The sequence below is a fragment of the Python bivittatus genome, unplaced genomic scaffold (assembly GCF_059951505.1).
Source record: "Python bivittatus isolate LINGU-HERP-01145 unplaced genomic scaffold, Pbiv_v1 ctg000530_np1212, whole genome shotgun sequence".
In the NCBI taxonomy this organism is placed as follows: domain Eukaryota; kingdom Metazoa; phylum Chordata; class Lepidosauria; order Squamata; family Pythonidae; genus Python; species Python bivittatus.
The window spans coordinates 3,909,055-3,926,810 of record NW_028277085.1 but is presented as its reverse complement, the minus strand read 5'-3'; the positions used below and the strand labels follow the sequence as shown (position 1 = coordinate 3,926,810).

Below are 17,756 nucleotides of genomic sequence, written 5' to 3'. Positions count from 1 at the left end.
CAGTTTTGTTATATTGCACAGAGATGTTCTTGCCTTCAAGTGATGTGTCTGTAAGGGTGAGAAGTTTAGCCTTTGCCTATATCTTTTGAAAACCATTTTTCAAAAGTGTCTGTTGATTTTTTTTTTTAAATAAAGATATCTAAGGAAAGAAATAATCCATCTACAGAACAGCAGCACGGAAGGGAGATGCTTTGATCCATCAGAGTTACAAAGGACCGCATGGCACAGAATTTAGAGTACGGGGTTGCAGCTAGAGGAACCTACGTTTGAATATTTGCTCTGCAATAAAACTCAATGTTTTCAATGTAACCTACCATACAGGGGTGTTCTGGGGATCACAATCAGCTCCTGAAGGAAACATGGGATATGAATTACAAAGAAACACATTTGTTTGATTGCTATACCGAACCACTTCTGTTTTTTCCTAAACTAACAGATTGCTAAACATTTCTTTATCGGAAGGCACAAAACTAATGTAGGGAAACAACTGGAGAAAAAAGAGTTTGTGATTGCTAGCAGCACACAGCGTTTTCACTTCTCCGTGCTTCCCCAACCTGTTTCTCATAGTTATTGAGGTCTACAGAGGACCAGATTCTACACTGTGAACTAGTCGTGGTTAACCTGAAAATCGATCACACTGTGCGGTTGCAATAACTTGGGTGATATAAAATTTGGTGTGCTGGCCAGGAGAACCATGCAGGTTTTTCCTGGAAGGATTCAGGATCCTGCCTTTTAGGGTTAAGTTCTGATTAGCTTTTTAGAAGTCACAAAACTGGTCTCTGCCAACGTTCAGCTATGATTAATTGTATGCTTGTCCTAAACCTGCAGCCAGGATTGCCGCCAAAAGGCTGTGCAGAGATTCTGCGCTCACACAAAGGGCTCTCTATTTGGACAATCTGAAAGGGGTGTTAGCAGCTTCCTTTTTTCAGTTCCTTGTTTTTGTCTTTCAGGGCTCGCTCCTGACCTATTCAAAACGCTCCAACTGATATCCCAGGATCCCTGCATTTCTTCTGGTTGAGTAAAAAAGAGCGACAGGTGTTGGGAATGCGTTTGCAGATTCTATGGCGGGAAGGAAAAAGACTTTAACTTGTTTCCCATTTGGGCTGCAGCAACAGAAAAGGCAGAGGGAGGTCTCATGAAGACTTCCCAGAGACGTCTTGCAGCCGGTTCAGGAGGATCAGAAAGCGAGGACAAGGGGCCATGTGTTAGTTCAGCAGCGTTCAGCTTTATAGTCATGCTGGACAAACCGGGCTTGGAGCAAATCCCCCACTTTTCCAATCTCTGGCCTTTGAAAAGGAGGAACAGCGCTCACCTCTCAAACTATCTAAGGAGATTGAGCAGATGAACCATGATTATACCTCCATTATCCCCAGGCAGGCCAGCTGATGGCCATTATAGTCCAACACAGCTGGAGAGGAAGGAGATCTGCCCTAATAGATGTAACCTGCCCCTCTTCTGGTACTCCTGGGGCTTCTGGTGATGGCCAACAGGCTCACATCCTCCCTTCCAAGCGTATAGAAACCTACTTGCCATCCAAAGAATGACAGCTGAAAACTGAACGACGTGGCCTGGGAATCCATCCAATTATTAACTAAGGAAACGGTCATTACCTAAGCTATTCAAAAGAGAAGCAGCTGTTAATCCCTGGGGTCTGTGGTGTGGTGGCACTCAGATTAGATGAACTGCCTTTCTATCTGAATCGTCCAGGTGATTATATTTTTACTGATCAAGGAGATTAGGGAAGGGAAGGGAAGGGAAGGGAAGGGAAGGGAAGAGAAGAGAAGAGAAGAGAAGAGAAGAGAAGAGAAGAGAAGAGAAGAGAAGAGAAGAGAAGAGAAGAGAAGAGAAGAGAAGAGAAGAGAAGAGAAGAGAAGAGAAGTTCTCTTTGGGAACTTTCCAGGCATCAAAGCTTGTTTAGACCTAAACATGGAGATTCTTTACGCTTGAATCATCTATGGAATCCGCAATAATATATCCTGTTACGTTAGCTGGTATTACCAATGTAGATTTATTAGATGCTATATTCTGCCTTTCCTTCAGGACTTGAAGGTAACATACCTCACGCTCGCTCCTCCTCATTTTCTCCCACAGCAACCCTATGAGGTAGGCTAGGCTGAAAGAGAAGGACTGGCCCAAAGTCTGCCAGTGGGCTTCTGTGGCTAAAGCGGGACTAGAACCTGGGTCTCTATGCTCCTAGACCAACACCTTAACCACTACACTAGGAGTACAAGGGCCACAAAAACCACAGGAGGGGACAAGGCCAAATGATTCGGCCTGGGGATCTTTTTTAGAGGGGAGGAGAAGTCAAGCTTTTTTCTACCAAAAGAAAAAACGGGGAATGAAAACTCTAGCGGGCATTCGTACTTTTGGAAAGGCTGCTGCGTCTCTTGAAGGCATGGTGTGGCTGCTCAGAGGCCCTTGGCTGGTCTCCTGAACATGCAGGTGCAAGCACAGAAGATCCTTGCCGAAGCAGAATGGTTCTGAAAACTTTGCAAAGTGCCTGTTTTGCTCGCAGTTGTTTTCCAGTTTCATTCCACTTAATTTCTGGGTTTTGTCACTGAGTCAGCAGGAGGGGGAACCCCCAGTAACAGCAGCAAAACGCCTGGGGGAGGAGTCATATGGACTCTGTGGACCGCCCACACCACTCTGTTTTTATGAACTTAAATCTGGGGAGCAGTACAGATCCACAGATGGATTTTATTTAGAGAACGCCTCCATTGTTCCTGCAAGGGAGTGTTTCACACCTTGGGTTCTTCCATAAAAGGGATGGTTCTTTAGCCTAACCTGAGAAGGTGAGACCACCTGGCGTTACCAAGTGGGTTAGGGTAAGAGAATACTGACTCATTTTGGGCTTCAGTCTAGCTGTGTTGAAGACAGCACCTTGTTATCTCCTTGAGAAGAAGAGATGCACGCCCAGACTTTGGAAATGTTGTTTTGAGCCAGGTCCTGCCTTGTTGATAGAACTTCTGAAGTAGGACACAGCCATGAAAATCTCTATAAACCATCCAACAGATGCAGAGCTATGAAGACTATAGCCAGGTAGAACAGGAGCCAGAAAAGTCATCCTGACCACAAATGACTTAATTTATTGACTGGTCTAAAAATGGCAATAGAGCAGGAGACTTACTTCATAGGGATTCTTGAAACGGTGTTCAAGTTGTTGGACATTGTCGCCACTTGAAGGACTTGTTCCAGAGCGGAAAACCCACCAGCGACGTGGAATGCGACCTGATCTGCCACATTCTGGACAGGAGGACACAAAAGAAAGAGTGTATCCATTAATTGGGTCTTGCTTTGAGGAAGTGCATCAATTCATGGTTGAATGCTACCATTCTCACATTCCTGGAACAGAGCAAGAGGGAATCAGCACATCTTCAATGCTGGATCATGGCATCTGCATGGCTGATTACAAAAAGGGTTACTCAGATCACTTCAAAGGATCTCTCTATCTTAACCTTAAGCCCTTCAAATATGCTGGCAGGGAGTTATAGTCCTTCACCTGCAAAGCATGCCATGTTGGGGAAACCAAATGAATATAAAAGCATATTAAGAGCTTAATAGGTATTTAACATTTGTTAAGTTAACATTTGTGGGAGATTGGAGGGTGGCGTGCTGGTTTCCCTTAAAATCTGTTTAAAAAATTTAGAAAGCACCTCTCATAGAAGGATCACAATGTTCTATTTTCACATTATGAAAAGAAGCCTAGAAAATGGGCCAGCATATTACATATCAACTATTTGGAGTTAATAAACACCCTAAAACAAATCAATAACTTGTTGAAGAAGAGGGTTTTTTTGACGTGATAATTGGCATAGTAAAATCAATTACACTGATGCTTAAAATTAACACATTATGTAACATTCATGTTAATGTATTCCTTAATCATTGTGAGAGTGTATTTTTATATACTAAAAGAAGGCTTAATTATTCAGGTTTCTGTAGTTTTCAGATCTACAATAACAGCAACAAAAAATCTTCAGAGGAAAAATATCTACACAGAGTAGCTGAAAAGGGCTGATGGTTTGGATGGGGAGAAACAGAAACATGAATCCTCCATGCTGGGATATTTTGCTGCCAACTTGCCTCCAGTGACCCTTCTAATTCAACCGGTCAACTTCCCAGGTGAAACCTGTCAGAAGGAGGCTGTTCTATGCTGAGAACGGTCAGCAGAGGTCAGCATCACGGCAGCAGCAAAGCATTAGCGATGGACAATATTCAAAAGTGAGGGAGCCAAGATGTTAAGCTGCCAATGATCCAGTCTGAAATTCACCATTGAGTTCTGTGGGGTTCAGTGGAACACAGGGGGAAAAAAAAACATTTGTAGCCATGTTGGTTCCTGAGAAAACTCAATCTCCAAAATGCACTGGTGTTACTACACCACAGGAGGACCAGCCCAAATCTCAAGTTGTGAACAAAGGTTCCAAATTCTCCAGAACTTTTCCACCTGATTAAGTTCTCAGAACTTGTTATTTTCTAGCATTTAATCCGTCCTAATTAAGATTCATCCTATTATGGCTTTCCAAAGAATCCTTGTCTGATTTACATTTCATTAACATTGATTTATTTCATCTCTCTGCTCCAAAAGAGATGTTTGATACGGGGACAAATGTAACATATTAAGATGAATATTTCAAGAATTCTTAGTTGATTGTTCATATTCACTTCAACAGATTAATATTATCTACAAATCTGTACTTGCTTTTTAATACATTTGTAAACCACATACTATTACAAAGCCCAGAAGAATAGAACAGGTATTCTAAGGAAAGACAGATACTTTTCTGTCTTTATTAATAATTAACTTTATTAATTAGTCAATTGACCATATCTGCTGTCATATGTGGCGATGACCACAATTTAGGTCACCACCTTTAAATGTGGACTTCTTGGGCTATCAATGACTTTTAATCTTGATGGCTGCATTATACCTTCTGAATCACAGGTATCATACCTTCAATACCAACTGTTGGACAGCAACATTAGAAGAGGACTATCTCTCTCCTTGTGAGCTTCCTAGATGCATCTTCCTGTTCACTGTGGCACAGATGGCTGGACTAGATGGTCCCTTGGCTTGATTAGGTAGGGCTCTTCTTAGGTTCTTATGGCTAAAAAGTTCTTCGCAGAGTTTGTATGAGCCTCAGTTGGCTACCCACAGCAGCCTTCCCAAGCTAGAGTCATCTGGCTTGGGACTACATCTCCTCAAACTCCAAACAAGCAGACTCATTGTTTTATGTACACATCTTAAGGTTCTCCTGTGTGGATGGTGTCATTTTGGCTACTTAGCAATCCATACCTGAAGAAGCAGTGTGTTATTGATACATAGGAGAGAGTTAATTTCTTTTAAGGATTTATCCTTTGCCCTTCAAGCAAGAACCCTGTCTTCCTATACAGAAACTGTCCTAGAGTCTCTGCTGATGAATGCTGTTTTATTTGGTAAGTTACTATGAAAACGTGATGTGAATAGAAGTCTTCAAAATAAGTCTGAGTGGAGAGAGGGCAGGAAGATCTGAGAGGGGCAGCAGGAGAAGAACTCCATCAACCAATCTGCCCTGCTCCAACACACGTTGACTTGGTAGCTGGGACTGTTTAGTTGCACAGCTTGAAGCAAGGCTGGGTCGGTCTACTTGGAAGTGACTCTTACAGAACTGAATGGGATTTCTTCCCAGGAAAGTGTCCTAGGATTGTATCCTAAATTATATGAGCAATGACTTACAAAGGCAAACTGAGAGCCAAAGGGGCAAACAGATGAACATCAGATAAACAAGGATCCAAAGCAACACTTTAAAGTCATCTCTGGTTTTTCAGAATCTTTTTTTAAATGAAAAACACATCCCCTTTCCTAAGACACGCTCATAGGACTAGAAGGTACTCAGATTATTCTTGGCAGGGATCCTAGACTAGCGATGTTGTAAATAAAGCCAGAGACAACCCCACCACCCCCATCCTCACATACACACCAAACTAATTATCTTGCTTCTGTGCCAAGGAAAAAAGTCTACCTTGATGCTTAAAATAAGCAATGAGGCTGATGCATATTCAGAGATGCTTTTTTTCCTCTCCCCAAAGGATAAAACAAATAGGCAAACTTAAACAAAAAAAAAAGGAGCAGAATTTTGATTCACCTCCCTCCACCTTGCCCACCCCAAGATACATGCCTGACACTGGCAGGAGGGAGCCAAAAATACTTTGCAGGAAAACAAGAAATGGCTTTTTTCAATTTACCAGCCTGCCTGGTTCATAGTTGCAGCAGCGGCAGCAGCGGCGGCAGCAGCAGCAGCAGCAGCAATTCTGGGGCTTCAGACAGGAGGCTTCACATCCCAACCTTACTTGGACATGTTGAGAACTGAACAGGAAGCCTTTACGGTACAGGCAAAGATGGTGTCCTACTGTTTTGCTACAGCTTTTCCTTCAAAGGGTTATGCTAAGTCCCACTGAAGTTAATAGAACCCCCTTCTCAGTCTGCATGTAGAGGAATGGCTTGAGATTATGCGTCTTGTGGTAGGGGAGGGTGAATAAGGGACCCTGCCCAAATATTCCTGGCCAATCTCAAAAATGGGACTTCAGGCTGTCAAGGACTCTACCAGCTTCACTAGTGCTCCTCCTGGTGGTCAAGCCAGAGGTCTTAAAAGAAGCAAAGGGCACAGAACAGTAGTTTTTTTAAGCCTGAGATTTATTTGGTTCAAAGACAGATTCTCCAGTCTGGCTGCCTGCTGGAGAAAGGAGCGCCAACATCCCGCTCAAGAGCTACCAAAGTGATCCAACTGTCCCCAGTGACACTGTGGGATTCTTTTTTTTCCTGGACTATTTTTATGCTAAAGCATCTTTGCTTTATCTTCTTAGAGGGAAAGTTTCGCTCCTAGAAAAAGGTAGAAGGGAGAGGAACACCCAAGCGCCCCACCTTTTGGGTCCCAACTCAAATGTGCATGTTCTCCTTGATCAAGATCCTGCTCTCCATGGATTTTCTCTTGTAAATATAGCCCTAGTGCAAAGTTGGGTTCATTTAAGGAGTAAACAGGGAACAGCAGAAACACACGTTTGCTGGATTTAGCCAAGCTCTGAAGTGAAAGAAAGATGCACATCTACCCCGTGGGAATTCTGTCAACCTGCCTGGGAACACCTCTCCCAGTTGAACAGCAAGGGCTCTTCCCAATCTGCCCTAAACACTGGAGACTGAACCCAGAAGTTTCCTCATGGAAAGTCCATGATTGATGGTCCTCCTGCTAAACAGAAGTGGAATCTATGATGTTCTCTAAATCTGGACTGTCGGCTGACATTGCCTAGGTTTGTCTCCCTCAACTGTAGCAATTTCAAATCTCAGAGTTCAGACCGGATCCCTCTGAAGTAGATACTTGGAGCTGAAATTTGGACTTTCTACAAGTTATGGGTGCCCTCTACCAGTGTGCTACAGCCTGGCCCAGGGGCACACCTCCTCCTCATCTACTGCTTCTGCGCTATGAAGGGAGAAGCTACAAGTTCTCAAAGTCTCCTCTTTCACCCAAGTGGGAACCCAGCTCTTGGTGTAATTATTTTTTTCCCCCAGATTCAAGCTTCTGAAAAAGACATCTTCCCCATGCCAGGATTAGGAGACCCACAGAGGCTCACTCTGCACACGCTCTATCAAGACCTCAATTTCAGAACATCTCCTGAAGTTAGAATTCTGCTTCAAGCTTTAGACTGGAACATTCGAAGCCAAGCTGCTCTGTAAAAGAAAAACCCACACCGATGGGACTACTGTAGCGGCAGAAAGCCACTCACCAAAGATCTGACAATGTGCAGATTCTAATGTAAATAACTGAGCAGGACTCTGCACCCGCTGAGGCCTACATTCCCGACTGTCTCTGCCCTGCGGTAAACACTGTCTGCCGGCAGTCCCCCCATTTGAAAGTTACGACAAACACTGGGCTGAAATGTAAATACCTGACCTCATGACTGGTGAAGCCACGGGCTGCAAAGGAGCTCCCCCCCCCGTTTTTAAAAGAAACGAAATGGAACCCCAAAAGGTTGCTTGATGTGTAAAAATTCTCCACTGTTAGTGGTCAGCGAGGGACCGTGTGGAAGAGACTCAGGGAGCTGTTTGCAATGCTTGCAAAAATTCACATGGCAGGCAACCGAGTTTGGTAATGAAGTAGAGGTTAAAATAAAAGCTGAAGAAACGGGGATTTCAAGGGTGTTTCCCCCTCCCTTTTTTTCTGAAGTCAATCCAATAAAGGAACCATTTTCTTTCTTTTGGAAGAAGGTTGGGCTTGGAAGGGATACATCAAGTGACTTTTTCTACTTTTTGGACATGTTCACTATGAGTTGTTATGTCTTGTAGATCTTAATATTAACCTGCAATTAAACCCCCTGTCCTCTATACTACAATTATTTTTAGATTAAGAATTGTTCAAAAAGATCTTCAGTTATTTTAACGCTTCCCCAAATTTTGCAGTATGGCTTTTGACTGAGAGTATATGAAATACATGCTTTTGGTTACAATGCATACAGAAATGTGAATCTTTTGGCTGCATACATAATGCCTATTCTATGAAAAACATCTTGCAAAACAATACGAACTGAGCGGCTTTTACAAATGAAGGTATACGGGACCTAAATGGACTTATGAATGTTTGAAAAATCATCAGGGACCAGAAATGTCCTGGTTTCTACACACACACACACCACCTCTGCTTAAAATAAATAAATAAATAAATAAGTCTAGATTTACCACCCAGCTATGCAGGTTTAAAAGCAGTTGGCTAGCACTGAGTTGTAAATTGTCTTTGGAAAGTACAACACCTGATGAATAACTGAACTGCCCATTTGCACATCAGTCTAGGAAATGAGATCACTTCATCTTAGAACTGGCAAGATCACGTTTCTTAAGCATCCCTAAGCAGAAAGGAGAAGGTGGCTTGCTAGGTCTAAACTACTCATATGGAGGAGATCGTAGTCAGGGATGGACTGAGCTTCTTAGAAAGTATGTACTCTACCATGCCATTTAAATGCCCTGCTCTTTGCATGATCTCCACGCACTCCAGTGGCATCACATTTAGCAGGGTCATTTCTAGCACATCAGCCCTCCTTTCAACATCCCTTCAAAGACCAGAGGGATTCATGCAGTGCGGGTGGCTGAGAGAAAGTCCTTCCAGTTCCAAGTGGTTCATTGATTCAAGTATCCTTATTTCTCCCAGCACAACGTTTTTAAGAGAGTGGAAAAGACACACACAGAGTTCTTAGTGAGCATTCTTGAAATTGTGTTCTTTCCCTTTTTAAAGGAAAGGGTAAGCCGGACAGAAAAAGTTCCTGCAGTGCTGTTCTCTTTTCCCTTGGGGCAATTCCTTGTCCAACCCCAACCATTAGCAAAGTTAAATCAATGTAAGCAGCTTTTCTGCAATGACAGCTCCCCCCTCCCCCCTTTGTTGTAGCATTGGGGGCCTCCGTTTATTTCTCTCTCTCTTTTTATGCTCCCTGGGGAAATTCAATTAACAGTCTCCCTCTCCTTCCCTCCGTCAGAAGAAGTGACACTATCAAGATCCTTTTCACCGCCCCCCTGACAAGCGAGCCGTGTCTACGGATTTCTCGACTCACAATTTAACAAGAGAATTACAGCCCACTTCTAGAAATGACTATAGATGCTCTGTGTCAGAAACAGCATGGCAGCTGCAGAAATCAATCTCCCGTGACCCTATTGATTAGGACAGTCAGAAATAATGATACTTCAGGGGTGGCAGACAAATGCTTAAGAAAGAGGAGGAGGAGGAGGAGGAGGAGGACAGGCTGAATTCTTGCTTTTGCCCTCTGCCACTGTCGCTCCAGTGATGGGCAGCAAAGCCTTCTTATGGAGCTACTATCAACTTTTCTCTTGGTTTTTTCCCCTCCGTGTTGAGCAAAGGTTTTCATTCAGAAGGGGGAATACCGAAGCTGAAAAGTCTATTAATTTATGACAATGTCAAGAAGGAAAAGAGAGAAAAAAGAACTGGTGACAAACTGACTCGTCTACATGGCAGCCTGAAGGGCTCCTCTTAGGGGAGAAGACCACAAGTCGCGCCAAGGCAGAATGGAAATAGCCTCCAAGCTTCCATGAGAGAGAAACCTAGCTTGTTCTTGGCTTCCCGTTTGGAAGAAGCAAACCAGAGATCTCCATCCGGCATCACGCAAACTGGGAAAACAGTTCCTCTGGTTTGGTTAGCCAAGGACGCTGTCTGAATAGGAAGCCCTTGTTCCTGGAGAGCAATTCCAGCATTAGAGAGAAGCAGCTTGCAAGCCAAAATAGAAAAACACCTCAATAATGTATACCCCACATCAGGGTACCGATTATGTATTGCAGGAAGAAGAAAAACGTCTTTCTGCCTGCCTTTTACCTACATTTATATTACTGGCAGTATATTTCCTTTCTTGTGGCGCTAAAGTGACTGGTTTTGGCAATGTCAATACGTGCAAGAAAAATAACATGTTTGTGACGCATAAAGCACTATCTTAACTTGGTTTACAAAGGGAGGGGGAATCACCCCTTTGTCACAGCTGCATCCTTGGCTGGGCCGAGGACAATGGTCATTTGCATTACTGCACCTGGCAGAAATATCTTTCATGCCTTTCGCACACAGGGCCTGGGAATCTGTCAGCCAGAATACCTGGCGAATGGCTTGGCAGGTTCCCAGGTGCCAACGCTAACCAGAGAGGTTAACCAGAGAGGATTTTGCAACAGCAGTTCTCTTATCTCAGGTCGGGCTGCAGAAAAGGACCTCTGCCTTGCACACTTACTGCTATATACGAGGCCTGCAGCTACGTAAAGTGATTGTTTTAAATTGACTGATTGATTTAAACTGATCTAAATTTATTTAGTTGATTTATCTAGACTCCAACTGTAAATTCATCAAGAAAAGGAAAAGCCCTGGATGATCACTCCACTCAGGAACAGGAGGCAAACTCTGTACATTTTCTCCCAGGGAGCAGTCCCTTCTCAGTGGTAGCCCTGATTCTGTGAATGCCTCACCCAAAGACCCACTGAACCTTAACAATATACCAGTTTTCCCAGCCTGTTAGAAATGAAACTGGCGAGGCAGGAACCAGCCTCGAGAAAACTGTCATGTCAGTGTAGCCCAGCTACCTCCCATGGTCCTAAGGAGTGCCTCTATATGGCCAAGTCTATGCTGACTTAAAAGAACACAAGGAAAAACGTAGGATATAAAACCTAGAATTACAGAGTGTGTGTGCGTGTAAACACTGTACAGAGCTTTGTTCTAGTCTGCAGTAAAGTAACTCATCCAGCCTTCTTGTCACTGAGTTAAAAACAAGTCTTGAAAAAAGGAATTCAGAGTCTAGAGAGCCAGGCGTTGGACTACAAATCCCATCCCTCTCCTGGTCAGAAGGGCCATAAGCTGGGGCATGATGGGAGCTGTGCCACAATGCAACTGCAGGATATCAAATTGATGGAGAACTTCAGGGGCCAGGTACTTTATTTTCAGAAAGGTTTTTTTGTTCCAAGTATTTTTATTTATTTATTGCAATCGATTAAAACTTTAGTGAGATTTATTTTTGTTATTGGATACAAGAATTTTCTCTGGTTGCTTCTGAACCTGCCTGTAACATCTGACTGATTTTTTTCCGGTCCAAGTTGCTAATTTCTTCAGTCTATTTAGACTGAAAAACAGGGGGTGATTTTTCAAAATAAGTGCAGGTCGATAGCATTATTCGGGCACACTTTTTTGCTCTATGCATTATTCTACCCAGCGCTCCCTGTAATAGTACTTGTGGTGAATTTGTGAAGAAAATTCAATAAACGTTTGTTTAGGTTACTGTATTACGACACAATTAGCAATGGTGTAATTATAGAAAGACTCAGAAATACAATCCGTGCTGCTTCCAACTGTACCACTAGAAGACAGATATCTACTGGTGATAAGGGGGAAATACAGGTTTGATTAAACCACAGGCTTGTTTTAAAAAAACATTTAAAGTTCATGTTTATGGCAATCCCTGGGAAGAACCATATCTATTTTTCTATTAGCTGATGCATATCAACACCAGTAACAAGAATCTATGTTTTCCTGTTAAAATATATACACACCCTCGTCTCACAGGGGCCAATTAAGAACAGATATTTGTAATCTTGTACATAGGTTTGCTTATCCTAATCCACCCCGAGGCTTAAAGAACAGTTTGTCTTCTGTATGAGATTTAAATTATTTATGCTAAAGCCATGGTCCTATTACAGGGTCAGGCCTATCACAATAAACCTTTGAGTTACAGAAGTGTTGCAAGCTGCATAAAATTTGGGTTTCATTTGTTTAAAAAAACCCTTCTGGGTTGAACCAAATGGTAGCTTTTTAACCGTTGATACAATTTAATTCATTTTAAACCATTTCATTCCACCGGCAGTTTGGGAAAGCTTGTGTAAAAATACTACAAGGATTATAGAATATGAAAAGAAACTTCATTAATGATAGAAAATGAAGAGAATATCCAGAAGAAGGGAAATGGTGTTTTTAAAGACAGCTTCTTCCATGAGATACTGTGGGAAATGATTATTTGCTCTAATCAAGAAGGGGAAATAATCTTCTTCTTCTTCTTCTTCTTCATCATCTTCTTCTCCTCCTCCTCCTCCTCCTATCAAGAGGGGGAAATCTGGTTCTTCTCCTCCTCCACCTCCATCTTCTTCTCTGAAATCAACTTCAACTTCTCCTTCTCCTCCTCCTCTCTTCTTTTATATGCCGTCTGACTCCCAAGACAGTCCAGGTTGTTGCAAGTAAGGTTGAGGAAACCTGCAGATCTCAGATACTGTTGGAATATAGCTCCCATCATCTGTGGCTGCTGGTTCATGAAAGCTGGATCTAACATCATGTAGAAAGCCACAGATGTGCTATAAAGTAAATTTGAGTAGGACACCAAAAACTGTGTGGGATAAACTCTGGGCACATTTTCTCCCACGCAGATCTTCCGACTAGATGCATCAATGCCTCGTTTTTCAGAGAAGACTTGGACAGGACCATCAGATAGATGTTGCCTAACACAAATCTTTCAGGCATATCGTTCTACAGCATATATTTATTTTTCTTCCACTGCTTGTGGTATTTGGATTTCAATGAACCCAAACGGAGGCTGGCTTTGCCAGAATCTGATATTGTACCACATTACACTCGGCGGCACGGGTCAGGAAGCATTTTGCCTTCTAACTTCCACCAGCTTATAAACTTTGGCAGATTTGAACTCACTTAGTAAGGGCTGTGTGTGACATCCTGCCAGTTTTGAGCAGCAGCTTGGCTGGATATTTTAAAAACAGGCTCAGTAATTAGGGGGAGGGTTGAGGAATTCCATGTCAAATCTATCTTGTTTAAATTCTGTTTACTTGCAGTAATGGCACACACATGTCGGAAAAGTTGCTGATAAGCTGCACAAAGTTTATGTTATTTTCTTGATACTCAAAACCCAATTTGAAATTCATTTTTAATCAATAAAGAGAGAAACTGTTCAACTCAATCAATATGAAATTGTTTTCAATGGGGGGGTTAAGGTGTTAAGGATTTTCATAACACTGTTGTGAAACAGGATAGATACCAAGGCTTTAGGGACAATAAATTAAAATTAGATGGAAAAACGTTGAAGGAAATATATTCTCCTGTATGATTCCTTCTCTCCCCAAAGTCAATAGGAAACACTTCCTCCGCAATCCATCATTTTGAAAGTTATGAAGAGCTGTACCTCCTGAACTGTAATGTTAACTATGCAGAATTCTCATTCCAAAGATGATTCCAAGCTAGTAAATGCTTAGAGGATCACTTTAGAAGGGCATTTTTAGGTGAAAGCGCTGGCAGTCTATAGATCTACTTTTAAACGTAATGGCACTGCACGTTTTATGTCATTTTATAGAACCAACCTTTTATTGGTTCATAAGATTTAGCCTGTTAGTGATTTGCTTTAATGCAATTTCATAAAAACCTTCACTGTGGAAAAAAGGACAAAGAGCTCTCTCAGACGTAAAACAAAAATGTATCAGAAAATACAGGCAATAAAGTTGAAAAGCCGACAGAGAATATACGGAACGTATAACATTCTGGCATTCGGGAATCAGACTCAGCAAACACTATTCAAGGCCCATTTGAACTCTGCGAAGGGAAGTGTTGATTTTGAAATGGCCATTAATTTAATTACTGGGGGGAAAAATTTGGAACAATGTACCGCTTATCTCTCTAACTGGCATTACAGGATCTGGGATGTTCTAATGATGAAAACCCTTCCATCATGAGAAAACAGATAATAGAGTGTCTTATTTGTGAAGGAAATCCAAGGCTTCTGTTACTTTTAAAACAACGCATTTAATGGAGAAATCAATTAATCTATTTGATATAATTAACTAACATTAACTAGATTTTCCTACATTTACAGTAAAGAATATATTTTAAAGCAACATTAGAAATGAATACAAAATGGCAGCCAGCCTAGTTTAGTTTTCTAATCCTTTCCATTCATTAACCACGCAATTTCAAATGCCTTCAGCATAGTGACAAATATTCAGAATTCGACTATGCTTCTCCTGAATGTCGGCCCGTTTGTGGCTTACTGCAAAGTGGAAACCCAGCCACTGCGGTTTGCAAACTATGGTTTATGACCTAGCGTGGTCTGTGAACCAAGCCACCACAGGGACATGAGTATATAAGAAAGAAAGTCAACACTCTAAGATTTATGAAGCTTCAGCCAAGATACACTTGTATGCACGAAAAGAGTTAAGAACTACCCTTGCGTCAAAGGGTGGTGTGTTCTACAAGATAATTCGGAGTTGAGCAATAAAAGTGACCCTACCTCTTTTTCCAGGATTCGTGAAATCTCGCCCAAAATCCTATCCAGAGCGGAGATTTTGTTACCATCCTGAATTTGAAGCTGCTTCAGCAAATCTTTCACCAGTCGTTGTAACCTTTCACATTACAAAAAAAAAAAGGAAGGAAGAAAGAAAGAAAGAAAAGGTGGGGGGATAACATTCAGAACTGGGAAAGTTACATTCCAGTAATATTTCAGCGAGACCACTTTAACGGTACGATGACTAAAGAGACAACTGGTGTCACGTCCTGGGCACTCCTACGGTGAAGACGTCCTGCGGATTTCAATGGGGCTTCTCCCAGGTAAATGGGTGTGAGAGTGGATGTGCAGGATAACCGATGCAGAGGCCTTCTGCTGCTCCTTACTTTGCCTGTAGAAGGACTCTACCATATTCTTTAGCACTTTTAACATTAACCCCCAAAACAGAGGAATGACAACCAGGCGTCAGACTGGCTACTACTCAGCAGAATCTGGAAGGAAAGACCATCGTTTGGGGGACAGCCTTGACACAAGGTTTTTTTCCAGGGTGGGAAAAACTCCTGTTGGAAATCTCAAAACAGCCAGCTGGAGCAGACCTAAGGGCCCTGGACAGTAGCTGAGAAATCTTGGGGGGAAATCCCCCCAAAACTCATAAGGTCCCACGAAAAGTTTTCATCATCACGTGCAAGAACTTCAACATCTCACTAGTTTCAACTCTGCACACGGCAGAGATGCTCCAGAGCCACACTGCGATAGCGCTCGGGGCCAAGAAAAGTTGTCAGCCCTTGTGCAAAACTTGAGTTTCACAAACCCATGTTGTGAGTGAATCTATTTTAGTAAAAGGCAGCTACAAAACAACCCCACTTGTATCCCGGGCTCATAGGATTATTTGCCGTAATAAAAATCTATCACGGAGTGGGTTAGCAGCACGGGGTGGGAAATATTTAAAATGGCGTGATTTTGTAAAACAAAAATGCATTTTTAAAGCGCTATATCAATTATTACGTTTCAAAGGGGCACTCAGAGCAGAACATTTGAAACAGAGTTTTGAGCACAGTGAAGGGCTACCCCTAGCTAGCCCTAAGGAAACAGTACTAAAATAAAGAGAGCAGGATAACAGCAGGTAAATAAGCTGCATTTTTTAAAAAGTCGCTTGTCAGCAGGAAGTCTTTCTTCCACGCTAACCAGGAATTCAAGGCATTGCAATCCCAACAGATCTAGAGGACACTAGGGTGGGGAACACGGCTCTAATGCACCTAGGACCACAGCCTCTGTCATAACAACTATAAACTGGATTGGAACCAATGTTTATTTTCCAAATTAGTTTTATTTTAAAACTGGGGTTTTTTAAAAGAAAACATACCTTCCTGTCACTAGCAAGCATTTTGTAAGGCAGAACGTTTAGTTTTCACTAGACAACTGTAAGTTCTGGCTTTAGAAATGTATTTCCAGCTCTAATCAAGTAAAATGGAATCCTATGTTTTTATGTTTTTCCCCCCATTCATTTCTTTTTAAGACTCATCGTAAAACCGTCTTCTTTCTCCTTTTCCTGGCTCAGTGCAGAATATAAAATTACCTTCCTTTGATTACTTCATTTGTTACCATATTGCTTAAGTTCTTGGCCCAGGCTGAGATGAACTTTGCACTGAGCTCTTTGTTGGCTCAAAGAAGATTGTTGAATCTTATTCCTGCTTTCTAAAAACTCTTCCAGTCTCTTCTTTGGTGACAAATTCAGGGAACTCAGAACCCCTGCCAAATTTCAGGCTGTGTGAGAAGTTTATTCTGAATATATTTCTTTGATTGATATCCCACCTTGCTACCTGATTGATGGCAATGGAGTGTTGTTTTTTTTAAAATCTATTTTATTTTTAGGGTTTTTTTTCCAAGGTTGAGACCAAAATGAGAATTCTAGGGGGATCTCAAGATTTTTCACCTCTTTCCCTAATTTGGAAGTGCAGGTATGTGCCAAATTGTAAAAGAAACTGAGTCGGAACCTGTATGAGTAGAGAAGCCATAAGCTTCAAAGGCTGTACAAAGAAGGCACCATCAGATCTGGAAGAGGCCACCAGTGACACTCTAGTCCAGTGTTTCTCAGCCTTGGCAACTTGAAGATGTGTGGACTTCAACTCCCAGAAATCCCCAGCCAGCCATGCTGGCTGGGGATTTCTGGGAGTTGAAGTCCACACATCTTCAAGCTGCCAAGGTTGAGAAACACTGCTCTAGTTTACCTGGAAGGAGTCAACTCCTTCTCAGAGTTTACTGAAAAAACTCTTAGAAGAAAATAAAAGTGGTGGACTCAGTGACATTGGAATTGGAGTCTGCCCATCTTAAACTTGCCACGGTTGAGAAACATTGCTCTAGGAATTACAGTTGGATCTGAGCAACTGTCAGTGAACGCAGCATCAACTGTTGCTCTATCAATGCTTGTTCACATATTCCTGTTCGGAGGGGGGCACCAACTGAAGGAGACTGTAAGATTTAGTTCCATTTTTCTTAAGCATCCATGCTAGTAAGATGGGCAAAAACACACCACATAAAATACTTCTGACATCTCAGAGGGGCAGTTTTATACCAGCTCATTACTTCTGCGTACGCAAGCCTCTCTCTTTATTACGCCCACCATCTTTAGATTTGTCAATATTTATAGTGGCAACAACAAGCTGTGTAAGAGTATTTACATTTACAATTGGTTGAAACATTGCCTTTAATCAGCACTACAATCATTGTGTACACTGAATATGGTAAGGGTTAGGTTAAAAATTCAAAGTTTATTTTCTTTTTTGTTTTGTTCCATAAAGGCAATTTAGCTTCTTATCCTACTGGCAACAGTTCTCGTATTACATCTTATTACATCTCTCCCCAAATAATGGGCTGCAAGTTTTTCTGTTTTTTAAATCATCCAAAGGCCCGCAGCGAATCCTAGACCTTTTCCGCTCTAAAAACTAAAATAGGAAACCATCTTCTCTTTTAACAAGAAACTCAGATAG

The 17,756-nt window shown here is 42.0% G+C and overlaps 1 protein-coding gene across 1 annotated transcript in view; it reads right to left on the bottom strand.

The window, feature by feature from the left end:
* Window positions 1-17,756, bottom strand: part of SCAPER (S-phase cyclin A associated protein in the ER) — a 98,988-nt gene that overhangs the window by 34,218 nt on the left and 47,014 nt on the right. Inside the window, exons 23-24 of the mRNA XM_088148389.1 lie at window positions 14,776-14,887; window positions 3,128-3,243 (exon numbers count right to left, since the gene is read on the bottom strand). Coding sequence (XP_088004515.1) covers window positions 3,128-3,243; window positions 14,776-14,887 — 228 coding nt within the window. The remainder of the gene's footprint in view (window positions 1-3,127; window positions 3,244-14,775; window positions 14,888-17,756) is intronic.